This window comes from Apostichopus japonicus, chromosome 22 (genome assembly GCF_037975245.1).
Source record: "Apostichopus japonicus isolate 1M-3 chromosome 22, ASM3797524v1, whole genome shotgun sequence".
Classification (NCBI taxonomy): Eukaryota; Metazoa; Echinodermata; class Holothuroidea; order Aspidochirotida; family Stichopodidae; genus Apostichopus; species Apostichopus japonicus.
The window spans coordinates 26,103,991-26,122,868 of NC_092582.1; the positions used below are offsets into that span (position 1 = coordinate 26,103,991).

General features: G+C 39.1%; 1 protein-coding gene across 4 annotated transcripts in view; it reads left to right on the forward strand.

Moving 5' to 3' along the window:
- The first annotated feature begins 1,258 nt into the window (after positions 1-1,258).
- Positions 1,259-18,878, forward strand: part of LOC139963695 (uncharacterized) — a 76,082-nt gene continuing 58,462 nt past the window's right edge. For 3 of the 4 annotated variants that reach the window (XR_011791725.1, XR_011791726.1, XM_071964746.1), the window contains exons 1-3: positions 1,259-1,436; positions 3,174-3,323; positions 4,026-5,542. Coding sequence is in view for 2 of the 4 variants with exons in the window: in XM_071964746.1 (XP_071820847.1) it covers positions 3,281-3,323; positions 4,026-5,542 (1,560 nt within the window). In the remaining 2 variants the exon portion in view is untranslated. The remainder of the gene's footprint in view (positions 1,437-3,173; positions 3,324-4,025; positions 5,543-18,878) is intronic. The other variant, XM_071964747.1, reaches the window with a different exon arrangement.

Consider the following 18,878-nt stretch of genomic DNA (forward strand, 5'->3'; position numbering starts at 1 on the left):
TTGGACCCTTAATATGGTTGTATCATCACCCTTACTATTATGTAATCAATTATTAGTAAACATTGCGTTGAGTGTTACTTATATGGACCTGCTTTATAGTCTTAATATGCACAGTGCACAATTTTATGTCTAAATTTATATTTTATCTTTCCGGGCAGGATCTCCAGACTCCCTTTTCATATAGCAGCCGGTTTCAATAATCCAGCTCAGTCCCCCTACTCTATAAAGTCCTTCATACACCTCTGGACCTATAACAAAAGTTCAGGCTCCAATACATTAAACAAGTGGGGGTAATTGGTACCTAGCCCCCCCCCCCCCTCCCTCCCCACACACCTTTGATACCATGTGCACGCCATTGCGCTACTGCACCATATTGTCGCCTAACTGAAGCATATAAAGTTCTTTAAATGAAAAAAATATATGATATCTTCAGTTTTCTAACATCAATAATTTGAAAACATCTAACCCGTTTATATATAAGAGGCATTGTGGATGACTATAACTTGTTCTTCCGTTCATTGAAATCCTGTCTTACTGAATTAATCAACAACGGAGAACTGACCGGGACGATCAATTTAGACAGGAAAAATATGATTTGTTTCTAGAACTGGACTCGAAACACGGACCCTTACAATCCTAATATACTTGTTAGAATCCCGCTCTATAGCTCATTATATCGACCTACACTCTTTTGTCAAATTGTGTATAATTTCTTTACGTGTTTTCATATTTGTTTAATAAACAGTGGTTTTACGTTGTTTTCATTTTCGTAAACCAATCAGTAGATTTCTTGTCAAGACATATTCAGAGTTGGCCATCGCCGCTTGTAGTCACAGTTTGTGTACTTATCACGCATATTACGCACAAAGGACAAAATACATCGGAAACTTACAATGGTTTCTTATTAATGGGCGTAACTGAGAGCAATGCATATTCGTACAGTAGGAACCTTTGAACGTCTGATATGACAGAATAAACACAACAGTGCATAAATATGTGTAGTTTCATCTACACAGTTTGTGTACTTAGACAAGACAAAATACTTCGGAAACTTACAATGGTTGCATATTAATAGACGTAGTAATGCATATACGTACAGTAGGTACCTTTGAACGTCTGATATGACAGAATAAACACAGCTAGGCATAAATATCAGATATGAATTGTTTATCAAATAAAGTCTTTGATTGTGTAAACTATAAAACATGAACTTTGAAACCAGTAACAACTATAGACTGATTCTATACCTATTTAGCTTCCAGGGTCGTATGTTAGAACGTCACATGACCTACACGATGCCATCCTGTCAATTGGATGTTCTTCATTCCTGTTTCCGTTTGTTCTTTTGTCGTGATTTTCATCAGATATTTAAGTATTAAAGGATTCTAGACTTAAATTCTACTCTGGATGATTAACCACAGGCGATGATCGTACTGGTAAGTAACGCACAGGAGACATTAATGGTGTGAAGCTATATATGTACTGATATAACAAACACGTCATAAATAACACAGGCTATGTTAAATTCATGACAACAGATTTACTATATAAACATGGCGTCTTCAAGGCAATTTCAAGTTATAAGAATTATAATCCATGTCTGTATGATCATATTTCAATGTCGATTTAAATATTTCATTAATTTAAAGGGAATAATCTTAAGCTGATGTTAGTCAAACTCTTATTATGTAAATCGTGGTTTATTAAAAGTTCATTCATGCAGCTACAACATATCTCTTCCAATCAGAACATGTGCTATCCTTTCACTTAATTGCTGTCAGACCAGATCATAAATATACTTACAGTGAGTCTGTTCGAAACAGACATTTAGAATTGTATACTTACATAGCAAATCAATCGCGCCTTTCGGCTTATTTCCAACTTAAATGAATGAATCGGGATGAAAATCAGTTAATAGATTCCTCAAGGTATATGCTTATTTTCAGCTTGCATTATATACATGAGAGAGATGCATTTGTCTTACTTTCTATCCGTATGGAACATGGAGTAAATTACGTGTGAATTACATGGACCAGTGGATCAGTTTTACTAAGATAAATTTATAATGGGAAGTTAGAACATGGTATAAGTTAGGCCTTTATGTGGGAAGTAAAGAGAACATTGAATAAGTTAAAATAGGCTTACCCGGTGAGGATGTGTTTTTGTCAGTAAAACCACGGTGAAATAATACAGTATTATTAAACTCTACAAACTTCCTGATAATTAGGAAGAATATTAATATTAAATCAATAGTATAATCAGATTAAGTTTATGAAGTTAACTGATTTGTATGTTAGCAATCACGTGACTGATATATTTTGCTTTATCAGGGTGACCAGAACGATGAATCGTAATTGTTATTTTTTCTGAAATTATTAGAAAAATATAAATCATGTGAGATTCAAACTAATATAGCTTAAGAAGGAACCGTAACAATTATTTTCCTCTGCCCGAGATTAAGTCGTATTGCTAAAATCAGCAGTTTTAACTTATGCTTTCAATTTTACCCTGGTAGGGTAATATAATATACACAAGTATGTGTATTGATAACAGCGGGTCATCCCTGTTTAATTTCATCAAGTAAAGGTTACTAAGAGAATATTTAATCAGTTTGATTTGATCCTCAACGTTAATATTGCGTCAAGTGCGGCACTTTGTATTGCTGCATAACACACATTAAAGATCAAATTGGAAAATGTTTAAGAAAGGAAAACAGATTTGTACCTCACTTTTTGCAATGAACCTTGACTACAGTTTTATCTGAGGTCACTGTCGATTAGTATCGATAGAATCATAAAAATCAACTCAAACAGCTTCTGCAAATGAATAACCGTTGTATCTACAATTAAGAGAGCCTCGCAATAAATGTGAAGCCCGCAATCTAAAATGATGAGCTGTAGGTGACATTCGTAAAGGAAATCGTGAATATTGATAACAAAACAGAAAGTTGAATATTTCAGGGTGGGTTGATATTTTATTACTTCAAAGGTCGATGTTTTGTGTAAACAATAAACAGAAAATAAGAGATAAGGAGAGATTCACTTTGGTTTTAATCTTTGTCGAGCCAGAGACCTGTTGGTAAAGTGACTGGTTCTGTTGACTTATAGAATTATACATTGATTCATGATAATTTTGTTAAGTTAGTTTTATCCATGCATACTGTATCTATATAGTCAACAGATTATCGCTTTGAGAGATAATCATGGATAATATCACTCAAAGGAAAAGAAAAGTGAAGACCCAAGTTTATCCCCCGAAAGTTGTTGTGACGTCATAATCGATGGAGCGCCTTACAGTGTCGATGGAGCGCCTTACAGTGCAAGGTTTGTTGTAGTTACATAGTTTTGTATATAAGTAACTGAGCATAAGAAGGCTGATGTTACATATACATTGATAATGACTTAAGCCTCAGCATTGTAGTTAATCTTACAGTGAATGATCGAGAGTCAACATGATTTAATTATTTTTTTTATTGTTTTTAAATAAAAAGCCTGATTGGTGTTGTCAAACTGATTGATTGACTTCTGTGACATTGTGTGAAATTATAACACACTGTATTAAAATCACTTTACTTAGATGTAAATCTTTTGACTCCTAAACTGCTAGGCAGGACTGAGTTCAAATATAAAATGTTCAAGTTTGTTTCAAAGAAGGGGAATGAAACGGTAATCCACCTGTATCAGATCGAGAGCAAAGTAATTAAAATATTTATGTTATTATAACTTAATTCACAAAGGGCTTATTAAGTCAACATCTACTGAATTCGAAGGGAATTTTACTAGTTGAAATCGACATCTACCTTATTACTTTGACCTAACTGATTATAATTGTTATATGTAGATATGAACGCAAATAAGGTGATATAAATTATCATATTACTCCGATTTAACTGGTATAATATGTCGTTCACATTGACATCAAACAGCTTGCCCACCGTAATCGTTTACAGTTCATAGGCACTGACACGCCCCAATTTTATTGACCACAACATAATGCTTACAAATCAACTTTTGTTCTCTTTTTAGACAAAAAGGACATTCTAATCAGTTCTCTGAAGAGCAGGTATAAACTACAATATGACGCAATCCAGCCCATACCGTACATCAAGGACAGACTATATTGTGTAGACAAGGTATTTGTTGAGGGCGGTACAGAGATCCATATTGTTAAAGGAGCGACGAAGGAGAAAGGACAATGGGTACGTGTGGACTCGTACAAAGATATCTTCACAGACCCTCGAATGAAAGCCAAACGGCGCATCATAGAAGCAGAAGCCGGGTATGGTAAGTCAACAGTGACCCTACAGCTCGCCTATGATTGGTGCAATGGTGTCAAGGATTCACCTTTTAAAGACGTAGATATTCTAATTCTGCTCCGGTTGAGGCAGCTGAACAGCAAGATATCTATCTATCAAGCAATTAAGCTGTTCTTAACACCAAACGATCCGCGAATCAAATCTTCTGATATTAAATATATCATTGAAAGCTGTTCTTCTGTTAAGGTACTCCTGGACGGGTATGATGAGTTTCCTGATAGGGACGGGGCCACCGGAAGTGACGTAGGACGTATCATTACGATGAATCTGTTAAGGAATATTGATGTTACCCTGACAACCAGATATCTTCCGAAGGACTATGACAAAGCAAACACAAAATATGTTAGGTTAGTTGGCTTTGACGAAAAAGCACGCGACCAGTACATTCGCAAGGCTGTTACTGGGAAAGACGAAGAAAGCGTTGCTAAAATTAAGCGCGCTTTGAAAGCAAACCCGATCCTGGATGATATATGTCAAGTTCCTCTCATCTTTGTAATGTTTTCTCACATGACCCACGAAAAGACATCTTTTCAGAAATTTAAGTCAGCTACCGGTTTCTTTCGCTACATGATTAAATGTTTCCATAGTCACATGAGAAACAAATCACTGGACAAACACGCAAAGGAACACATGATCGAACATGAAAGTGAACACGATGAACTGAGTAAAGTAGCATTTGAAGGTCTCTGCGGTGAAAACAAACAGTTATCATGGCGTAAGGATGGACTCTGTACACGACTAGGTCAAGGGTTTTGTCAACATTATATTGCAGTTGGTATCTTGGTAGAGGAAGAAGTGTCTAATGTGACAAACGAACAGACTTCTGCTACAGACATACAGACAAGGACTGACGTAAGGTTCTACCATCAACTATTCTGTGAATGGTTTGCGTCTTTTAGACTGGTAGAAGTTGTAGCTGCTACAAGAGGTGCATCTGAGCTGGAGAATGTTCTTGATAAAGTGAATCCATTTAATCTTCAGTACCTCTATCGATTCACCTGTGGGATTAGCTCAGCAGCTGGGAAGATAATAATAGAATACTTGAAGAGCAGGAAAGACGGTGATAAGTTTGCCATCCTCTGCATCCTGGAGCAAACTGGTGAGGAAGATGGAATCAAGGACACCGTCAGGAATCTGTGTTCAAAGGAAGTTAAGATCAGGAACGAGGACAGCAAGCTTCTTCAGAGATCCACCTTCCAGCTGTTGGAGATTGCATCTAGATTTGATGTAAGTATGTTGATCATATGAAAACAGTTTGATACGTTAGTTTCTGTCAACTATACCAAAACGACGTGATGCTGATCGATTAACTAAATATACAAAAAATCAATATCAACAACAACATAATTTAGAAAAAAAAATCCACTTCATGAATGTTTACGTTAAGTTCAGTGACAGACAAATCTAAATAAATGTATATTACATTAAATTACTCTGTTCGCCAAGAGAAATTCACAAATTATCAATGTGTTGTTTTATTCAAAATAAATCTTGTCTCATCGATGACTATTTCGTTATGAGATATCATTCAAACCTATTGGAAGTATAAGCAAAGATAGTTTAAGAGTTAAATCTACTAAAATAAATTTATCAGTTAATCTAGACAGACAGCGTTCCATCCGTTCGTTAATACGCGATTCAGATCTCTAAAATATGTAAAGAAAACCAATATGTAAACTCCAAAGGGTCACCACGATAGTTATTGTATTAAACCCCACAACTTAGAGATTACTGATGGAATCTACACAGGCCCGTACAACAAATTGCTTTATTCACTTCTCGACATCGCCTTCTACATAACGTGGAAATGAACTTAAGATTCAACACCGTACCATTCACGGGTACTTATGTGAAACCTGTAGTAGAGGCGCAAAGTATGGTTTAAACTTTAATTTTATTACAAAACTCAATCACGAAAACACAAAGTCAGTGACAGTGTAGATTGAATCCGCGATATATTCGAATTTTTGTATGGATATGTTATAGTTGAAGGTGCAGGAAGTATATAGTTTTATATATTCGAAAATGTGTGTTTTCTTGACATTGGATGGTGCCTATCAACGTCTTGGACACTTCATGACGGTACTGCAGGCTAATGTATTCCTTATCAGTAAATATTATATTGAAGGGTAACTCTAGGCAGAATTTTTCGTATGGATATGTTTCAGTCCAAAAAGAAAATGAAAATTTAGGTGCCAGAAGTATACGAATAGCTCTTGAGTTTCTCAAGATATTCACCTTAAAACTATGTTAAACCACTGGAGTGCTCCTTTAAGTCTTCAGAGATGCCGAGTCACCCCTCTGAAACAGGCCTACATGTTAACATTAATTCATTGATTTATAAATTACATAAACTCATGACATTTGTAATATAGTGTAAAAGTATCAATTATTGTAATCTAGGGTAGACAAATCCCTTATTGTAAGTTAGTGTAAACAAAATATCCCTTATTGTATCTAGGGTAAACATCATATCCCCTATTGTAATATAGGGTACACATTATATCCCTTATTGTAATCTAGGGTAAAGATCATATCCCTTATTGTAATCTATGGAAAACATCATATCCCTTTTTTCCATTTATGGTGAACATATCCGTTATTGTAATCTAGTGTAGACATATCCCCTATTGCAATCTAGGGTAAACATCATATCCTTCATTGTAATCTAGGGTAGGCATATTGCTTTAATCTGATGTAGACATATCCCTAATTGTAATATAAGGTAAACGTCATCTCCGCTTCGTTATTTAGGGTATACTACATGTCCCTTTTGTAATCTAGGGTGAACATTATATCCATTATTTTAATCTGGAAAAGACATATCCATTGTTTTAATATGGGGTAAACATATCCCCTATTATAATCTGGGTTAGACATATCCCTAATTGAAATCTATGGTAAACATTATATCCCATATTGTTATCTAGGGTATGCATTATATCCCCTATTGTAATCTAGGGTAGACATATTCCTTATTGTAATCTTGGGTTCACATATCCATTATTTTAATCTGGGATAGATATAGCCATTGTTTTGATCTGGGGTACACATATACCCTATTGTAATCTGGGGTAGACATATCCCCTATAATTATCTAGGTCTAGGGTATGCATCATATCCCCTATCGTAATCTAGGGTAGACATATCCTCTATTTAAATCTAGGGTGGACATTATATCCATTGTTTTAATCTGGGGTAGACATATCCTTCATTTTAATCTGGGGTACACATATAACCTATTGTAATCTGGGGTAGACATATCCCCTATTGTAATCTAGGGTAAACAATATCCCCTATAAATATCTAGGTCTAGGGTATGCATCATATTCCCTATTGTAATCTAGGGTAGACATACCCCATATTAAAATCTAGGGTTGACATTATATCCATTGTTTTATTCTGGGGTAGACATATCCTTTAATTTAATCGGGGGTAGATATATCCCTTATTGTAATAGAGTGTAGACATATCCCTTATTGTAATCTAGTGTATATATATATATATACCTTTTTGTAATCTAGTGAGTGTAAACATATCCCTTATCCACATAAAGTGTTGATTTTTACAATGATTTTTCAGTTGTATCTGAGGAACTAACAGTCTACATTGTACAGTCACTTTAATTCATGGAATTCACTTGTTTACTTTTACTCATTCTCAAAAAGTTAGAGTGTTATAAACATCCAACCTGCACTGCCAGTAGCGTGTTTTAATGTTCAACAACATTTCGATATTACATATCAAGTGCCTAAAATCATCCTTTAATTTAGCCTCTGGTTTTACGATAGTCTTATTACGTTTGCTTTTGATTTCTACCAGTTAACATGACAAACTTTAAAACTGGCCGCGAAACATTGAACTATGCATTTTGCATAAGGGGTTGCGAGGTATGAACTGGGCCACAGAACGGTGAAGTTTAGTTGATCATCAGAGGACCCCTGGGTGGGAACACAGGGGTACTAGCAGGGGCGGAACGGAAAAATTATTTGGGGGCTAATGTGTGGAGACAATCTAAGCGGAGCGCTACCATCAGTTGGCGCGGAGCGTACAAGAAATTTTGGGGTTTTTTCAAACCCCCAGATGGCCGGAAACGGCACTTCCCGAGTGTTTTATGCTGCGAATACCTAGCCCTAAAATATGGGTCTCAAACCTGCAATTTCTCAGATTGCACGTAAAAGTCTGTAAAAACATTGTAATTTGTATATTCGATGGTGTTTTAAGAGAGTAGCTATTACTCGTAGTGTACTCGCAAACAGTGGCGTAGGAAGGTACTTTTGAGTTGGGGGAGCTGAAGACTGATGGCTGGCCTGGGGGAGGGGTCCAAGGGGAGGGGGTGTCCCCCTCCCCTTTGGATTTTTTTTGCATTTCCAGGTGGCCTCAGATGTAATTTGGTGCAATATAGCACACTTCAACACCCAATCCATTTTGTAAATAATTTTGCATTATCACCTGGCCTTACAGATGCAATTTGGTGCTCCAAATGAGATTTTTTTCTCATTTGGAAATGAAAAAGGGGTTTTCTGACTCGCGGAGCGGGGGGGGGGGGGCGGAATGATACTTCCGCCCCCCATATTTTTCACTGGGGGGCTGGCGCCCCCCAGCCCCCCGGTTCCTACGCCCTTGCTCGCAAAGACGGTTTTGAGTGTAGTAAGGGCAGTGGCGGAGCTAGAGTTGTTGGTCAGGGGGTGGGGGCAAGAATGGTCTGTAGGGGCGCTCTCGACACTATCTAAGTGGAGCGCCACCACAGGTTGGCGCGGAGCGTCCAAAAAATTTTTGAGTAAAGTTACTCCCGAGATTGCAGGAAATGACACTTTCCGGGCTTTGCTAATTTGAAGATAAACGGAGAATAAATAGGGGTCGTCGCCATTTTGTCGGAAAATTACACCAACAGAATATGACAAATGTCAATAGGTATATGAGAGCGCAATAAAATAGTCACTAATCGCGAATAAGTAAAAAGTAGTGAAAAGCTGAAAAGGGCGTCAGTAGTCCATTTGAGTCCGTCAGGGGGACATCCGCCCCCTGACTGTATATATGAACGCTCCGCCACTAAGTAAGGGGATGTTGGAGAACTGGCTGAAATCAGTGGCGGCGGAACCGGGGGGGCTTGGGGGGCTCAGCCCCCCCAATGAAAAGTTGAGGGGGCAAATGCATGATAAGCCCCCCCCCCCAATATTTACCAAGGCTCCGAAACGTGCATCTGCCCATTTTTCAATGCATACTTGTCGATCTGTCCGATGCACACGTATACTATATAGGTGTAATAATTTTAGTAATTGCTGGGGGACCCTGGTCCCTCGGCCCGTCCCCTGGCTATAGACCACATTGTCACCCAACCGCGTCTTCACGCCCCGTGAAAAGTGGAAGCAGTGAGTGTGAGTACCGGTAAGCGTAACACAACTTCGTCTTAGGCCAATGACTTGCCTCATTTCAGCCAGTTCTCCAACATCCCCTTACTTAGTGGCGGAGCGTCCATATATACAGTCAGGGGGCGGATCCACCCCCCCTCCTGACGGACTCAAATGGACTGCTGGCGCCCTTTTCAGCTTTTCACTACTTTTAACTTATTCGCGATTATTGACTATTTTATTGCGCTCTCATATACCTATTGACATTTGTCATATTCTGCTGGTGTATAATTTTCCGACAAAATGGCGACGACACCTATTTATTCTCCGTTTATCTGCAAATTAGCAAGGCCCGGAAAGGGTCATTTCCTACAATCTAGGGAGTAACTTTACTCAAAAAATTTCTGTACGCTCCGCGCCAACCTGTGGTGGCGCTCCGCTTAGATAGTGTCGAAAGCGCCCCTACAGACCATTCTTGCCCCCCCCCCTGACCAATACCCCTAGCTCCTCCACTGCCCTTACTACACTCAAAAACGTCTTTGCGAGTACACTACGAGTAATAGCTACTCTCTTAAAACACCATCGAATATACAAATTACAATGTTTTTACAGACTTTTACGTGCAATCTGAGAAATTGCAGGCTTGAGACCCATATTTTAGGGATAGGTATTCGCAGCATAAAACACTCGGGAAGTGCCGTTTCCGGCCATCTGGGGGTTTGAAAAACCCAAAATTTTCTTGTACGCTCCGCGCCAACCGATGGTGGCGCTCCGCTTAGATAGTCTCCACACATTAGCCCCCCCCCCCAATAATTTTTCCGTTCCGCCGCGCCTGGCTGAAATGAGGCAAGTCATTGGCCTATGACGAAGTTGTGTTACGCTTACCGGTACTCACACTCACTGCTTCCACTTTTCACGGCCCGTGAAGTTGCGGTTGGGGTGACAATGTGGTCTATAGCCAGAGGACGGGCCGAGGGTCCCCCAGCAATTACTAAAATTAATACACCTATATAGTATACATGTGCACCGGACAGATCGACAAGTATGCATTGAAAAATGGGCAGATGCACGTTTCGGAGCCTTGGTAAATATTGGGGGAAGGGGGGGGGGCTTATCATGCATTTGCCCCCTCAACTTTTCCATTGGAGGCTGAGCCCCCCCCCCCCCGGTTCCGTCGCCACTGACTGGGGTAGAGTCATGTTTATTGTAGTATGCATGCGCGCTACAATATTGGAAATACTAGCCCTCTCCACCGTATACAAGGCTGGCTGGTGAATGCCAGCTCAACATTTATTCTTCACAGCAATCTCAAGTTCACAGGTTGGCTACGCAGGAAAAAAAACCAGATCCAGATTTGCAAAGAACCGCGGCGGCGAACAGTTAATTCTACACACGTAAAGACAATAGATCTCTTTGAGTGGCATCTTTCTTCAAATATTGACTACTTTGGCTCGTTATTCTCGAATTAATGAATACAGGTAACATTTAAAAGCATTATAGTTAAACACATTCTGCTAAAGAGTTGCAAGCAACGAATATTAATCGAATTTATCCGCAACGACTCGGTGTTATTAGGTGATCTCGGGCACTTATGTCTAGCCCGTAATGGCATGGCATTATATACTACAAAGTCATACGTTACGTATGTTACGTGTTTTGTGTGACGATGAACCAGGGCAGAAAATCGACAGGAGAGTGTCACAGTTGTACAATGATAGACTAGACCTACATTGTATTCGTTAGATAAATCGTGCATTTGGCCTTTAGTATAAATGTAGTTTTCAAATAGACATAGCCATAGGGGGAAATCATTTAGTTGGGTGACGTTGTAAATACATAAGTGCACGTTGAAGGGATAGGGAGACCTAGATGGGTTGTGATACCGTCTTTTACCACTCCTCATAAAGTGCGTAAGAAGACACAGAAAATACTTCGTTAATTGTGATCCGTGAAGCTGTAATTAAAGAGCCAAATAAAAGGAGATATGAAGATAAAATATACGACTCGTGTCCCTATAACAATAAATCACCGTATGTTCGTACAATTTCACTAACTAGGCGAGGGTACAGTAACGTTAATATGTAGTTTAATTAGTCCAGGACTCTATATTCTCTGTTACGTCTGGAACATGTGTGAGTCGTTATTGACAACCGTTAATGTGCTTGGTTGTCCGATTAATCTGTGGTGGTTTTAGTCATAATTTCTTCGCTGATATTGCAGGCGCTTGCTAGCTAAAGTTCTGTTAAAATTAAGCCTACCTTTAGTCTACATTAAAGGACCAAAAGCCGAACTGGCTTATTCGTGACCGAAATAACTTCAATAGGTTTACAGTAACAACGACCACTCCATTGAATATCAACAACTAACTTTCACCTTCACCGCGCACTACAATGACACGTATTTGTGTACAAATACAGTTGTTCTAGTTATTGTTGATTTTATCATATGCAGACTAGATGTAACATTTACCTTCCATACACGACATCAGTGTGTGTGGCTTTACTTCCTTGATGTATAAAGTCTGTATCATATGCCGTTTTGATGAACAGAATGAAACTAATCGGTGCTGTTAGCTCCGGAATATTAGTTTGCTATCTGGTTTAGAAAAGGCCAATTTATTAGGAGAAAATATTTTTATCTTGATGGCCCTTTAAAGCGCTGTAAAAATTTCATCGAGACGCATCCATATAGAATATGTTCCTCTTTTCCCAGTGAGAAAATAAATCTTCGTTATCCATCTTTCTAAAACCTGATAGCTGAAGCATCTTAGCTTCAATCTTAAAAGATATCTAGTCATATCTCGTAATAATGATAATATCAACAAACTATGAAACAATTATACGATAACACGGGGCAAACTTCTAATGATCTTGATATGTGTTTGTTGTGTAAACAGTGACTGTCATACAACGGTACTTATAGGTACGTTATAAATTTAGTTTGTGGTACAGGCTAAGTAAATAGCGATAACAATATGCAAACAAGTTCCTGATTAGGAAAGGCAAGATAGACGTGAACAAATATGTTAATATTAATATAGCAAGTTTATGATAACAAAAGAGAGATACGAGAATAAGTATATTCATATTAAGAAGGAAAACAAAAAAATATTTAAAGAACGTTTTCCATGTTCCGATATGTAACATGTCAAGTGAAAACAGGTTTGGTTTTATTTCTGGAAACCACTGGTTTATACTACTGAAAAACATGTTGCTTAAAGCAGCATTTTGCGTTTTGTCGCCGTTTTCCACTTTTTTGACAAGTCCATCGAGTTTTTTTTTACATATACCAATCACAAAACAGCAAACTAAGATATTAGCCAAGTTTTTTCCTGCCAAAAGCGTTGATTGGCGAGTAATTTAGGACATTTGATGATAATGAGAAAAGTGTCCAGCGACAAATTACACATTTAATAATAATCGCATACAGTTCCCCCAACCATGGAGGTAAAACAGACCTCCATGCCCCAACCCACTAGTTTGAATTTAACCAATCAGACATGCAGGTTAAATTATGAGCCGTTGCTAAAAATAGATTAAAAACGTTGAGTTGGTAACTTGGTACAACCAGCGAGCTGGACTCTAACAGCTCCCTGGTACAATTGCCATAGACAATCTACACAATCAAGCATGGTGTTGTATAAGCGAGTTCAGAGTTTGCATTGCGCAATGGAGGTCAAGAGGTCAAATAAGAATACTCTCGTTGCGACGAGAGTTGTATGCTCGCGTACCCACGTTAACTTAAAGGAATTGTCTGGTGGAAGATTTTGATACATTGTCCTTGTAGTTATTATTTTTCTCTTTCTAACCATGTAAAAATTGTCCCCATTCGACGTTTTCTTCTTGTAGAAATCTGGTTTTCAAATTCACCAGTTTCTCACCAAAAGTACCGTTTGTTCGAACGCTTCAATATGGTGATTGACGTAGTGATTGCAGATAGGCAAAACAAGCGACTTGAAGTTAGCACTCCCAATTCCGCAGCAAATAAACTCACGTGTAAGCACATTGGATTGCCTCATATATATAACGTACATACTCGCGAACGTATATACTACGATGCTCAGTTGGTGTACTTGTATAGCGTTACACATAGTGCACTCACACTCAAACCACAGTTCATTAACTGTTCTTCGAAATCGCTGAAATAAAATTCACGGATCAAATTAACAGTAAAAGGAAACTGTTAAAGTATTCGTTAAACCGAAAGATGAAACTTGGCGGAATCGATGTCATCGCAGAACTGTCCGATTGTAAACGTTAGAGTACCCTATACACGCGAACATTCTTCGCGCTGGAGCTGGATACCGCGATGTGTAAACAACGAAGAGCCTTCTGTTAAAACTTGTCTTGTGTTACACAAAGACCACGAAACCACCGATCTACTACATATATGGCGGCTTAAGCAGTTTTTTAAATCGTATCTAATTTATAAGAAATTTCACCGGAAATTATTGAAGAAATTGACCGAATCGTTGTCAGAGCAGAATGTAGCACTGAGAAGGTTAGGCTTCGCAGAACTGTCCGATTGTCAACGTTTGAGTATAGCCTACATGCGAACATTTTTCGCGTTAGAGCTGGATAGCGCGATGTATAGCCTGAACAACTCAGAGTCTGCTGTTAAAATTTACCTTGTGTTACACAAAGACCACGGAACCACCGATCAAGTACATGGCGGCTTAAGGAGTTTTCGAAAACATATCTAATTTTTAAGAAATTTCACCGGAAATTAAGGAAGAAATTTATCTGTATACAAACGCTGTTTTTGTTGTGATTACCGTATAGGTACTGTGCGGAGGGTGGGTTATGACGCAATCTGCTATGGCAGAGCTGACGTCACGTATTGTACTGTTCAAAACATATTTGAAATGTCTCTCTATAACGATTAAAAAATCGTTTCTCTGTCAAACGCAACATTAGCGTTCTCATACTTTGACAACATGTTTGGAAAATTATTTACTATTGTTTAAGGTAACTTCTTTGGGCCACCAGACAATCCTTTTAATGAGCACTTACAGTAAACATTAGAAATCGCATAATTTACGTCTAAATTTACTCTGTTTTTTCGCTTTGGGATGGATATTCCTACAAGTTTGGAAGAGTTTAAACTTTGGAAAGTTGACAGACTGAAGGAATTTTTAAAGAAACGAAAGTTGCAGATGAATGGCCGGAAAGAAGAGTTGGTTGCTTTATCGTATGCTGCCGTTCAGATGAACATTGCTGAAGTTAATAAAGCAGATGCGTGAAATGAAAAGGCAGATGACTACGCATCGGTACTTCAGGTTGAAGGAAAGACCATGCCCGATCCTCTTTCGGATTAACCACTTGCATGGGAAGGCGAAATTGAAATGAAAAAATGGCCGCCTTGCATGTACATTGATATTGCGCATTATTTTACCAGTATTGATAACATTGAACTGAAGCAAAGACTGATGACGGACTATAAAGATGGTAAAGTCTTCAGCTATTTAGAGTCTGGGTGGCTCAGGGAAATATTTTACAATGCCATTTCTGCCGAGTCAAGGTTGTGCTTTCTAAAGGCAGAGTGTACACCATCGCAGCGTATTAATAATATTCCTTGGAATAACCCCTGGAAATCCCCCACCCACTATTATTTTTTATAATGTTCTTCTCCAAATAAAATAAATATTTTTATTTACTTTTTTCGAACAAATTGAACCCACCCTATAAGAGGACAAACAAAAACGAATGACAGCGAATGACCGAATGAAAATTGACTTTGTACAGGGTTAATTATCATTCGCGAATGACAACGAATAACAACGAAGGACGGTGGTGAGTGGATATAAGAGGGATAAGAGAGAAGAGGTCCCACCTTTATGATCAGTCTGGGAAAAGAACCTCCGCCAGGGAGGCGACCGTCCCCTTGCCCTGGGGGAGGGTAATAAAAACAATACATATCAATTCCTTAGCGCCATTCCCTGTGCGGCACGCAAACTGAGTTCGACCGCCGCAGTTTCAGGCCTATGACTTTACCATATAGACCATTTTCCTACAGCCATAACGTGAAAGTTAATACCGAAAAAACTTAGTTCAAACGGCACTAAACAGAGAAATGTGTTGTTTCTCAAGTTCTGTTATTTTCTTAACAATACAGTTCAAAATTCCACCGGACTTGGGTGATTTACGATGCAAGGTTAATAAATATCGAACTCAAAACCCTCATTGATAACACACAGCAGTGGCGTAGGAAGGTACTTTTGAGTGGGGGGGGGGGGGGGCTGAAGACTGATGGCCGGCATGGGGGAGGGATCTAAGGGGAGGGGGTGTCCCCCTCCCCTTTGGAATTTTTTGCATTTCCAGGTAGCCTCAGATGCAATTTGGTGCAATATAGCACACTTCAACACGCACTCCATTTTGTAAACTTAATTTTGTATTTTCACCAGGCCTTAGATGCAATTTGGTGCTCCAAATGAGTTTTTTTTTCTCATTTGGAAATGAAAAAGGGGTTTTCTGACTTGCGAAGCGGGGGGCGGAATGATACTTCCGCCCCTCCACATTTTTCACTGGGGGCTGGCGCCCCCCCAGCCCCCCCGGTTCCTACGCCCTTGACACACAGTAAATACTGAAGAAAATCACCATTTGATTGCCGTACTTTGTTTGCGTAACCATCCTCTTGAATATTCATTGACAAATTTAGTTCAAACGGTTTTGGAAAGGATTTTTTCTTAATTTTAAATTGATGTTAAATTCATTTTCATTGGTCACTATCTTCAATCGGACCAAGTACAATCCAATCGAATGTCTTCTAAGAAAAATACAAGTTTCGCTTTTTTCGGTGGGCACGCCGTTACGTAATATGTGTATCCTGTACTCTGCAATAGGGTACAGCCACACAATGCACAGTGTTCACCTACAACGTCACAACCGAGATTCGCTTTCAAAACGTCATATTTTATTGAACTTAATATTATTTCAAAGAAAATGACCGTAGAATATGCATCATTAAATTTTGAAGCTAGTAAGTACCAATTAAATTATCTAATGCAATCCTAATCAGGTGCGTATCCAGGGGGGGGCGTTGGGGCGCGCGCCCCCCGGGTAAGGAAAAGAGGAGAGAAAAAAGAGAAGAAAAAATGGAAAAGGAGGGGGAAAAAAGAAAAGGAGGAGAGGAAGGAAAGGAAAAGAAAAAGAAAAAAGAGAGAAAAAGGAAAAAAGGAGGGAGTAGAAGATAGCCAAGACCTCGGGAAGAGAAAGAGGAACAGTCATAGTTAAAGCGCTGATCCCTATAATATACACAGGGTATAGCCAGTGACAGATCAAGGATTACGGAGGGGGTGTGCGCCTCACCCTACCCCTTACACCTTACACCGACAACTCCATTTTTGACGTTTCCATTTTTCCTCTCTCACTAATGTATCTATATAAATACTATATATGGTCTATCATAACACGTGTGTGTGTATATGGACGCCTTAAACAATTGTACAATTGTGCTATATGGAACCAACTGTGGCTGGTCTTGAACTCGACCGAGTCGTCGGGGTACATGACGCATTTCGGGAAGGGGGCGACCGCCCCCCCCCCCCCTTCGAGCAAATTTTCTTTATGACATCGCTAGTAATTTCAAAATAGACAATGCTTAGATGCAACTTACAAGGCCTGGGAAGTGTCATTTCCAGCGATCTGGGAGGCATTTTCGGCCAAAATTTTTCTTGTACGCTTCGCGCCAACTCATGGTGGCGCTTCGCTTAGATAGTTTGCCTACAGGCTTGGCCCCTCCCTTGGCAATTACTCGCTACACGCCTGTTCGAATTTGTAAAGCAAAGAGCAGATATAACATCATATCAGTGAGCATTGAAATGCATGTTCCACGATGAACAGCCTCAAAAACTGTCTATGTGTGTAGTTAAAGGCGTAGGAGCCCAATTGGATTTGGGGGCTGTAATGACTTGCCCGAAAAAAAAGCCAAAATTTTTCGCGCTCAACATATCAATGCCAATATCATATAAGCAAGCATCGGTCATTACAGTGCATGGCATCGTGTACCGCACGGTCCGTGAAAGTTGCACAGTATACCACTGGATGCTATGTAAACAACAAAATGTCTTATGTAGATGGAGAAAAAGCATACAGATCCATTTATGTCAAAACTCTCTTTTACAGTAGTAATGTCGGCCAAGCTTACAATTTTATTTTAATTACCAAGGAGATCATTTTTAAGCTATTCATTTTTCTTTCAGTAGGTGCCCGAAAAAGATGGGGAAAAATTTGGTTGCGGGGGGGGGGGAGGGGGGCTGCAGCCACCGCCTCCTACGGGACCTACGCCTATGTGTGTAGTGTTCGCTTTCGATATACCTGATATCGGAAATATCTGCTATTTTTCATTTCCTTCAACCAAGTTTTATAATAGCCATTATAAGAGGTTGCAATATTTCTACACCAATAAATTAACTGTGTCGGAATTTTCCAAAATTTCCTCACCAACATTCTTCACCATACTTTCCTCTACTCGTGCAACTTTGACCTGTCTGTTAGGGGTTCAAGGAGGTTTTTCTATATTGCTTGTCCATAGATTGAATTTTGTGCAACATTATGGGTATGTTTTGAAGTGATTTTATTCACGAGAAATCTGAATTTTCAAATTCTCAACAAATAATGGGCTTAAAACCTTCAAAAGTGGGGCTTTCGGATATTGTGGGCCGTGACGTAGAATCATCTACAAAAGCAATGATCCATAGGACATGCAATAAGGTCGAACATGATGTGTGACTGGTGACAATCTTCAAAAAGGTTATATGGATGGAAAAAAACTTTTGGGAAATACTTGGTTCTCAGGCAAAAGTGTACATCTGGTTGGTCATTTTCAAGCCCGAGAAGTGCTATTTCCGGTGATCTGGGGGGTATCAAAACCAGAAATTTCCTTGTACGCTGCGCGCCAACCGATGGTGGCGCTCCGCTTAGATAGTAATTCGCGCCCCCCGGGTTAGAAAATCCTGGATACGCGCCTGCTAATTATAGAAACATCGTTTAAGACCCCCCTGATGAATGGAATAGTCCAAACAACTTGCCCGCACAGAGCCACAGGATTTTCGGTCAATGTGATGAGTCATACGCGTTGGTCAGTAAGAGGGCTATTTAGAAGGATGTTTAGTGTGCATTTTAGAAAGAAAGGAATTGATATGATTTTTATACAGCAACAATTTTTTTCAATTCCCCTAAGTTCACGGGGTAAAATCCCACAGGACAAGTCAA